Genomic DNA, 10,945 nt, shown 5'->3' on the forward strand with positions numbered 1-10,945 from the left:
ATATGAATAATATAGATTTTAACATTTAATAACATGAAACAATGGGCAGTTGTTCGAGGATGCACCCGGAACCGACCATGTATCCTGCCAACTCCAACAGTAAGTATGCATCGGAATCCACAATTCAAAAATAAGATTATATACATAAATCAATAAATAAATAAAGCAGATATAAACGACGTCCCACTCCGAGTGGCAAAGCACCCGAAGCTCCAGAAAACGATGCTGTCCTTGTGCATGATGCAAGTGCCACGTGTCAATGATCCAGCACAGCCCTTCACCGACCTCCCTAATTTTGTCCAATCGAGACGACACTTGGGTCCCACACCACGCCTCCCCACGTGTCCAGCCTCTGATTGGTGGGTTCCATCGTCGCACTTGGCACACACTCGCCAGCAGCATCGGTCTCATTTTTAATTTATGCCCCTTAACCTTGACTTAAGTCACACGTCGGCAACACTAACACTGTGTATGACTATTGATTAGCCTTTTTTAATTTTGTTAAATCGCGTTAGATCCGCGTAACCTTGCGTGGTATAAATAGAGTTTCTCTCAAGCTTCCAAATGCATCTAATCCATTCCATGTGATTCTTGACTTCTCTCGAAAACCCATACTGCCATAAATATATCACTTTACTTTCTGCATACATATTCCACTACTAAAAAGAGTAGTTCGTTACTTCCTTCCATTACGCTTCATAATCAAAATCATGGCAGAGGAGCACCACAAGCAGTATGAGGGATCTGAGAGCCGGGACGTGGAGGTCCAGGACCGCGGCGTCTTAGATTTTCTTGGTAAGAAAAAGGAGGGTGAGAATAAGCCTCAAGAGGAGGTGATCGCCACCGAGTTTGACGACAAGGTTAAGGTATCTGATGAGGCTGATCATGAGAAGAAACCCAGCCTCTTGGAGAAGCTTCACCGATCAGACAGCAGCTCAAGTTCTGTAAGTAGTTCTTCATTAATTATATATATATGTTGAGTAGCCTGATCTGCTCTAGTCAGGTTTAATTTGCATTCAATATTTATATATGTGTGATCTGATTGATGATTAATATGTAATGTTGACGTATGGTACGGTGCATGCAGTCGAGTGAGGAGGAGGTTGAAGAAGGAGGGAAGAAGATAAGGAAGAAGAAGGAAAAGAAAGGGTTGAAGGAGAAGGTGGAGGAGAAGATAGGGCACAAGAAGGAGGAGGAGCATCATGAGGAGAGTGGTGCAGTTCCAGTAGAGAAAGTTGAGGTTCATCATACTGAGGAGAAGAAGGGCTTCCTCGACAAGATTAAGGAGAAGCTACCTGGTGGTGCTAACAAGAAGGCTGAGGAGCACACGGCCATCACCACTCCACCACCACCAGCAGCAGAGTGCGTTGAGACTGCTCATCAACATCATGAGCATGAGGCTCAGGGTGAGACCAAGGAAAAGAAAGGCATCTTGGAAAAGATCAAAGAGAAGCTCCCTGGCTATCACCCCAAGTCAGAGGACGACAAAGAGAAAGAAAAACAGAGTGCTTCTCATTGAGAACCTTGCTGAACGATGCATGCTGTTGGGACCTCCTTGTTTTCTTTTTACAGTTCACCCTCATCCTGCTGTCTGCTTAATTGCCTTGTATTTTCATCATGGCCTTTCTTCCTTTTTTTTTCCCTTTGTGTGTTGTGTTTCTTGTATTTTGGTTTTATACTCTTGTTTTTATCTTGAATTGCTTCGTGTATGAAAGAAAAACAATGTTCTAAAAATGCGAGTAATTAATTATGAAAAATAATATTTGTATTATTTTTTATGTATATTTTTTTAGTTTCATTAGATTTTTCTGTCTCTTTTTTTAATATTTTTTCCTGTTAATACCTAGTTACCTACGACTGTCCTGGAGTGAACTCGTTATTCAATCAATGGGGGCATGGGGCCATCCCTTCATAGTTCATGTATATGCTTTGCCGATCCATAAAGGAAAAAGGAAGAGTAAAAATATAATGGGCGAAACCTTGATAGCTAGCTTTATTAGTTGTGAGAAAAGAAAATTGACGAATCCTTCTCATCTTTATTAGCTGTGACAAAAATAATTGTGAATCAACCGTATTGGAGAGGCAACTGTTAAGTTCACTGTTTTGAAGCTCAGAACCTCTTTAATTAGTGTTGGGGCCTGATGGCAATGATTTTTGGCATACCCCACCTCAAATGCCTCAGAATGATGAATCTTGACCTCTTGACTAATATTGGTTGATTAATCGAGCAATGTAGTGCTTGATAACGATGTTATAGCGATCACATTCTTTTCCATCCGAGTCCGAGGAGCATTCATTATGTGCGCGCATTGGAGTTGGGACCAAAGATCAAAGGCTTGTGTTTTTTTTTTTTTGGGTCAGATATCAAAGGCTTGGTTAATCCATGTGTGCGCGCATGGAGAAAGGGATTGATATATAATGGGCTTCCTGGCGCATAATAGTATCATTCACTTTGTTATGGGGTTTCATTATGGATTTATAATGTAAGCGGCGCGGACGAAACAAGGCCATACTATAAGTCTAGAACAAATACATACTTTTAGGTAGGGGTGTTGAAGCGGAAGCCTAGCACAGAAGGCATATTTATATGTCTCTTGCAAGTCGCATTCAGGTTCAAGTCTCGTGTGTTATGTGAGTGTGTGATGCAAGGGTGTAATATTTAAGATTGGGGGGCTGTCGTCCTTTACGGCACCATGCACTTGCACTGACAGTTGCTGTCGTCCTCTTTGCACCAGTAGCCGCCGTCATCCATCGTACAAAATAGCACGTACTAGATATCGTCATTCTACATGCACAGCAAGACCTCCTTGCACTCAAGTTAAGTTGTTTCTATTTCTAGTTGTTGTAGATTATTGTTCTTCTATTTTAGGGGTACATATTTGGTGCATTTCTTATATTTTGGTCATTGGTGCCTACAAAATGTTAGGCTAGCCGTTTGATCTTGATCCTAGGTGAATGTGGTGCTATATATTGGCAACATTCAATTAGTCAATGGTCCGTCTTTTTGTAGTCTTTAATAGTTGAAAAAACTGACAACTTAAAATTTTGTTTAGATTTTTTTAATATATGTCATATAAATATTAGGTGTTTTCTTCTAAACTCATAGCAATTTTGTGGATAAGTTATCCTTGTATATGTGTCATCATTATAATCCTTGATCAAAAAAATTTTCAACTTTTCATTAATTCATTCAATAAATATGTTCACTCTATATTGTATTTTATATTATTTACATTATATCACATAACGTATTTATACTGTAATATAAATGGGTGCAATGTGCAAATAGTTGATTTTACAAATCCCTCCCCAAATACCAAAGAAATCAAAATCTTCCCCAAATACCATTTGAATGTCTACAGCTTCTTCTTCTTCTACCTCTCAAAATACACTTCGAAGAAACTGCTTCTTCTTCAACCTCACTGATTCTTCTACCCTTCTGTCCACTACTCCTTCTTCTCTACCCTTTCTGTAAGTGATGGGTGTGATTTTTTCGGCAACCCACTTGCAAAACCTTTTCCAAATACCCCTGTAATGTCCACTGCTTCTTCTTCTACTACCTCACTGCTTCTTCTACCCTTCCTATAGGTGATGGGTTTGATTTTTCGGCGACCCACTCGCAAAACCTTTCCCAAATACCAGTGTAATGTCCAGAGCTTCCTCTTCTACCTTGCTGCTCCTCCAACCGTTCCTGTAGGTGAAGCGTTTGATTTTTCCGGTGACCCACTCGCAAAACCTTCCCCCAAATTCCGCTTTAATGTCCACAGCCTCTTCTTCTACCTCATTCCTCTGATTTCTTCGGTGACTCATCGTGTGACAGATTTTTCTGAACCCCGTCGAAGACCCTGCCAACTGCTTCTTCGTCTAGGGTTACGCGGGTGTCCTTTTCTGTGACTCACAGGCAGAGTGAAGTATTTTCGAAGCTGTCGAAGAACGTAACTCATCCCCTTGCCGGGAACAGTTCCGGCGACCCACGTGCAAAACCCTCTCGAAAAACCATTGTAAGGCCTACTGCTTCTTCTTTTAGCTAATTCGTTTGTTTTTGTTGTCGATTTTCACAACCAATTTTGCGTGATTTGTTTTGTTATTCACTTTTTTTAATCACCATTGATCGAAGCAGATTGTTTCAATTTTGAATGCAATAGTTGATAATAGTTGTTCATGGTGGTGTTTAATGTTAATCAGATTGATGGCCAGTGATGCATACTCCTCAAACACGAGACAAGGCAGAGGCGAAGCTGGCGGATAACAGGAACTGATAGCTGCATATGCAAGTTCAAGTTCGCTGCAACCTGGGGATGTAAAAGATGGTGTTGTCCCAAAATGCTTCTACGAAAAATATGCCATCTGTTACATGTTACCAATTCGAATAGGCTATTTTTTGGATGCCCATTGTTAAAGGTAAGCATGCAATTCTTCATGTATGATCAGTAAGTTTATGCTAAAATTGGGTAAATTTTGAATTTTTGGAATGGAGGTTTAGAATATAGATTTTGGTTATTTTTCCTAGCTCAAGTTGTTGTGGATGTGATTTTGAATTGTTTGGAATGGCATGCATATTGGTTATGAAAATGATTTGATTTTGTAAGCGATTTGCTGTTAAATTGGGTTGATATTGTATATGATTTGATATTGGTGCTGGTTAATTTTGAAGAATGATTGAGAACTGAAAAAAAGTTGATTTATTGAAAATAGATGTACCTAGATTAAAAATGTTGATTGTGACATGAATTGACATGGAACCTGATCTATATAAAAAATGGATTTAAAATTTGAAAGGATTTTTTAGATTTAGCCTTTAGGGATTAATTACAGTCACATATGTGGATTAGATTGAATTGGAGTGTTTTGTACCACCATACATTCATTGTGTTCTATTTGATTTAGGAGACAGAAGCACATTGCAAATTCTTTCTCTGGGTTGATGACCACATTGTAAGGGTCAGAGCGGGGGAGGCTACAAGGGGATCGGGTGATGGGAAGCAGAATTATGTTAAAGAACATTTGGGAATGGATAACTTGATAGTACTGACGTGGCGGAAATTGGCGAGTTAAGAAATTATTATTTGAGATACGTTGCAAGTACAGTTCTTAACCAACCAAAAATCCACTTATCAATTTAGAAGGGGTTGTCACAAAATTAGAATTAAAATACTGGGAGTATGAATCCCAGGTCGTCTCCCAACGAGTTGCAGAAAGGTGTGCTATTTTATTAATCAGATATTTTCTAAAATGGTTTGAGTTGGTAAACAGGAAATTAAATCAGAGAATTTATGTAATTTAAATAAAAACCTTGACTGGGAGTAGATTAGTTGGAAGCCCTATCCTTGATGGAGTTCTCCCAAGATAAAAGTGATAATTGAAGGTTGTTCTGCTTAGTTATCCTTTACTAGGTAGAGGAAAGTCAAGTAAGTTGGAAGGCAATTTCTATTCACAAGTCCTAATCCTCTCCCTTGGGAAGGACTAGTGTCAGTGACTAGAGGGCAATCCAACAATAAACCCAATTACAATTTTTCTCTTGAGTGTTCCAACTCAAGGTTCTCCTTTCAATCATCTCCCAATCAAGTTATGGAATTACTCGCTCATTATGAATGTAAATTTCACAAAATAAGGAAGAGAAATAAAGAGAAACGTGATAAATAATAATAATCAAAGAGACCAATTAAAAATAAAAATAATTCTTGTATTAATAAATTCTAAAAATAATCCAATAGTAACTCTGAATAAATTAAGGACATGGAAGAGTAAGTGACAAGTAAGAAAACAAACTAGAATGATGAAGTCTTGGCGGAGGTAATAACTCTTTTCAATATCCCAATCCAAAAAGCAATAAAAACGAAATCCTAAGAACTATGAATGTGTAGAGAGAAAACTTAGAGGAGGAGTAAAGTTAGATCTCAAATTAAAATTATGCGGAATGAATGTTGTTCTTGGTCTTTGCATGTTCCCTGGCTCTAATATGCTTTTCTGGGCCGAGAACTGAGTCAAAACAGGGACCAAAATCGCCCCCAGCGAATTCTGCAGATTCTGCAGATCGCGCACGTCACGCGATCGCGTCATCCAGGCGTTCGCGTCATCCAGCGTTTTGCCTTGCCACGCGTACGCGTCGTCCACGCATTCGCGTCACTTGTGCAGTTTCCAATCCATGCGTTCGCGTCAGGCATGCGAGCGCGTCACTACAATTTCCTCTATTTCACGCGGTCGCGTGAGCCATACGTCCGCGTCACTTCTCGCTGGTCATCTCCTCAATTTCTTGTGTTCCTTCCATTTTTGCAAGCCTCCTCTCCAATTTCCAAGTCATTCATGCCCTATAAAGCCTGAAACACTTAACACACGGGTCACAACATCGAATGGAATAAAGGAGAATTAAAAAGTCTCTAGGAAGCAAGTTTTCAATCATGGAGTAATTTTTGGGAAGGAATTGCAAATACATGCTAATCACATGAATAAGTGGGTAAAGGTTTGATAAATCCACACAATTAAACACAATATAAACCATAAAATAATGGTTTATCAACCTCCCCACACTTAGACATTAGCATGTCCTTATGCTTAGTTGAAGGAGATAAAATAAATGAGTAGGAACATGTAAAACTCACGCAATGCAATGCAACCTATATATGTGAATGCAACTATATGATTCTTGTCCACTTGGTCAAAAGTAAATAAGCTCTTCAAGACAATCACAAATCAAATTCCACTAATTCAATTCTTATACAGTAGCAACAGATAAAAATGCAAGAAGGTAGCTCATGAAAGCAGGAAACATAAAATTTAAGCATTGAACCCTCACTGATGATGTATGTGCACTCTAGTCTCTCTAGTGTATAGGGTAATCACTCTATCCTTCTCTAATCATGCTTTCTAATTTTTGTTCTTCTCCTAACCAATCAACAACATTTAATATACCAATGCAAACATCATGAGGTCTTTTCAAGGTTGTAATGGGGCCAAGGTAAGGGTAAGGGTACATATATGGCTAAGTAAGGTTATAAATTGAATCTTTAACTAACCCAAGCTTTCACCTAACACACATATATTTTCTTTATAACTTAAATTTCACACCTAGCTACCCAAAATTTTTTCTTTCACATTCTATACTCATGTATCAACTTTTATTTTAATTTTATCACATATGGATTGATCTTTGAATTTTAATTTAGCATTAGGGTAATTTTGTCCCCTTATTTAATTATTGAATATTTTTTTTGATTTTTTTTATTTTTTTTAACATAAACACAGCTTATCAATGCACATAGAATTATTACATTTTTTTCTTTTACAGTTTCACATGAGTAGGTACCCAAATTCCCATTATATTATCATGACACATTCCCTTATTATCTTTTGTTCCCACGATCTTCCCATACTCAATTAACACACAATTCTACCTCAAGTTAACCAAAGATTCAATTGGGATATATAATTGTTTTTCCGCTTAAGGCTAGTAATGTGGTAAAATAAAGAACAAATGGGATTTAAAGGCTCAAAGTGGCTAACAAAGGTTACTTAAGGGGTAGGCTTAATTTGGATAAGTGAGTTAAACAAATAATGGCCTCAATCATATGCAAGCATATAAACATATTAAACATTGGACATATAGGATGAAACAAAATATAGATTACAATCATAGAGAAGTAAACACACAAGAATAAAATATTTATGGTTAAATAATGTAACCATGTGTTTAGGCTCAAAGTCTCACAGGTTGTGTGTTCTTTAGCTCAAAAACCATGTTCCAAATACAACTTCAAGCAAATTTAACATAAAAGTTTTAATTAAAATTAGTGAAATTTTGTTCTAAAAATAGAGTTTTAGAAGAAACTTATTATCTTTTCAATCAAGTAGAACATGCATGCAGCTAATCTATTACTATGCAATTTATCCTATTCTACAAAAGAAAAACTAACTAAATATCCTATTTGATTGGTGTTCAGGAAGAGAAATTACCTCCGGAAGTCAGGTACTGACCGACCTCCCCACACTTAAGGCTTTGCACCATCCTCGGTGCCATCTGTCAGGAACAAAGGTGGGCTGGTAGCAGTATCTCCACAGTCGAGACCGTCATAGCTCCCTGTGCTGGTAAAGGAAGTGGAGTCCGGGGTGTCTGAGTCTCTGTATTTTCCTTTAAGTAGCTCCTTGAGGTATGTGAATCGGCGCTTGTTACGGCGCTCTCTTAGCTTTGCTATGTGTTCCTGCCGATCCAACCTCTCAAGTATCTGATGGAGCAGTTGGTTTGTTGTAGGTGCTTGTGGTGTTGAAGGAGGAATGTCTTCAGCCGGTTTGGTAGGTTGGCTTGTAGTGGCTGCTGGGAGTCTAATATATTTCCCGTTAGGGACGTACTGATAATCCCGTGGGAGCATGGCTTTGGTGTCTCCAGCTCTGTAGGAGACTCCGGCTACTAAGACGAGATCTGAAACCAAGGCGGGAAAAGGTAAGTTGCCCGCAATTTGTACGTGTCCCATAGCATTCCGGATGTGTCTTGGTAGGTTCAAAGGCTGGTCTGTAAGGATGCACCATAGTAGAACGGCCATGTCTGCAGTGAAGGAGGAATCGTGGGTGCTCGGAAAGACATAATGGGACATAATCTGTGCCCATATGCGAGCCTCCAAGGTAAGTGCGAAAGCCGATATTCCCTTAGGACGGGAATGATGGTATCCATAGATCCATCTGCTGCCAGGTAGCGCGATAACTCTGAGAACAGCGTCCCAGTCAAATTGGTATATCTGGCGCTTGAGTGTGGCCTCTTGAAATGCATCCAGTCCTTCTGGAGTAAGGGGAAGATCTAAAGTTCGTTGAATAGCCTCTTCTGTAATGGGGATTTGCTTCTGACGGACATAGACAGACTGCAGGGTCGGTAGGTGAAAGTTGGAGTAGAACTCGACTACCCAGGAAAGATTAACCTGCCGTGGTTGTCTCTGTAGGAAACCCCATTGTCTTCGTGTAATTTGCGGCTCAACAAATTCAACAATATGGGTCGGGAGGATAAGAAGGTATTCATTGTTGTAACTCCTTTCTGCCAGGATGGGGAACATCTGCTCACAGTAGCGATTGGTAAATCGCGCAGTGTCCTTTGCTGGGAAGGCTTTCTCGTTTTCATCAACCTTTATAATCCTCTTAATCCTTTTTGTTGAGGGCTTAACTGCAGTTGAAGATGGCTCTGCCACTAATGCTCTTTTTGTTCCTCTTCTTGCGGGTGGTTTGGGAGTAGCTTTCTCCTTGCCTTTCTTGGTGGCCATCCTAAAAGAAAGAAAAGAAAAAGTATGTTAAAATGTCAAGGGTTGGAGCAAGGAAGAGGGCGGGAAATGTGGTAATCAATGCACATTAAAAGATGAATGATGTTAACACATGGTCATGACTATATGTGAGAAACAAAAATGGAAATATAACAAGTGCATATGATGACAAATAAATGCAAGGTGTTTATTGGCATGCAGGCAAAGGCATGAGTAGTATAGATCAAGCATTCAATGTCTAAGTTAGATTACCAAGTCTGTCATACTAACAATCTGTTTGTATTAACAATTATATTTAACTAATAAAATATAAAAAGGGGTTTTGTGAAAAGCAAACATATAGAGTAGTAGATTAAAAGAAATCTAAAAATAGTGCACAATGCCATACGGGCGTTTTCACAAACACATAGCATGCATGATAAATAAGCTAATGAAAATAATAAATTGAACATGCAAGCAACTTTAAAAAATTAATATATAATTTCCAAACAAGTTTGCAACAATCCACAAGCATATAATAAGGAACAATAATGACCCTAATAAATTTCCAACACCAATTAAAAGAAAAAGAAAGAAAAGAAAAACATGGATAATGCAAGTAAAAAGAAAAAAAAAAGAGAAGAAAACATAAAAATAAAAAGAAGAATAGAAAAGTAAGGAGGGATGAAGAAAAGAAAAACCTTGATAATGGTGGTGAGAGAGAGAGAAAGTAGAAGGTGAGAAAGAAGGAAGAAGGAAGAAATAAGGAGGGAAAAGAAAAAGTAGGAATGGGGGAAGAGAAAGATAAGATATTTTGGCAGATTAGGTTAAGCTGTGCGGCGCAAGCGACGCGGACGCGTGGGGAACGCGGTCGCGCGAATTGCGCTCATATGAATCGAAGCGGTCACGTTGGTCACGCGGACGCGTGACTCGTTTTGTGCTACTGGCGCGAGGGCAGCCTCGTGCTCGCACAACTCTCTGTTCGAAACTCTTTTTTGCCAAATTTTTGGGTGACGCGATCGCGTGGGGGACGCGGTCGCGTGGGTGGCCAATATTGGAATATGACGCAGACGCGTGGGGTACGCGTTCGCGTGGTGAGGCTTGTGCGCCTAGCACCAGTCCAACACCACTCCAGCACAACTTTCGGCTATGCACCCTTTCTTACGTCGATTTTCAGATCACGCGTCCGCGTGAGTGACGCGGACGCGTGGGAGGTATTTTTTTCTAGATGACGCGAACGCGTCAGCGACGCGGTCGCGTGGGGTGATTTGTGCCAAAGGCATGCCTCCAGCCACGCTCCCGCATGACTTTCTGTTCGATTTACTTTTCTTTCGTACTCACCTGCGACGCGGACGCGTCAGCGACGCTGTCGCGTCGCGTGACCCCCTTTTTTTAATGCAATTATGAAAATGAAGATGCAAACTATCTAAGCTAATAATGAGAAGAGTTATTGACAGAGAAAATTAAGAAGAAATAAAGGAACGATCATACCATGGTGGGTTGTCTCCCACCCAGCACTTTGCTTTAACGTCCGTAAGTTGGACGCTCTACTAGCTCAGTCTTCTACTGTGGGTGGATCCTCCAAGAGGAAGATTTCTAACTCCTTGTTTTTCATCACCTTCTCACCATGATATAGCTTTAAGCGATGTCCATTAACTTTGATGAATTCAGATTTTGAAGGATGACTCAAGTGGAAAACTCCGTATGGCTCAGCCTTCTCTACTCTATAT

At 39.6% G+C, this 10,945-nt stretch overlaps 1 protein-coding gene across 1 annotated transcript; it reads left to right on the top strand.

Annotated features, from left to right (window-relative positions):
- LOC107609170 (phosphoprotein ECPP44) lies at positions 465 to 1,656 on the top strand. Its single transcript, XM_016311024.2, has 2 exons — positions 465 to 944; positions 1,088 to 1,656. Exons 1-2 carry the CDS (start codon positions 711 to 713, stop codon positions 1,517 to 1,519), a joined length of 666 nt encoding a protein of 221 aa, XP_016166510.1. The 5' UTR covers positions 465 to 710; the 3' UTR covers positions 1,520 to 1,656.

Source organism: Arachis ipaensis, chromosome B07 (genome assembly GCF_000816755.2).
Source record: "Arachis ipaensis cultivar K30076 chromosome B07, Araip1.1, whole genome shotgun sequence".
In the NCBI taxonomy this organism is placed as follows: Eukaryota; Viridiplantae; Streptophyta; class Magnoliopsida; order Fabales; family Fabaceae; genus Arachis; species Arachis ipaensis.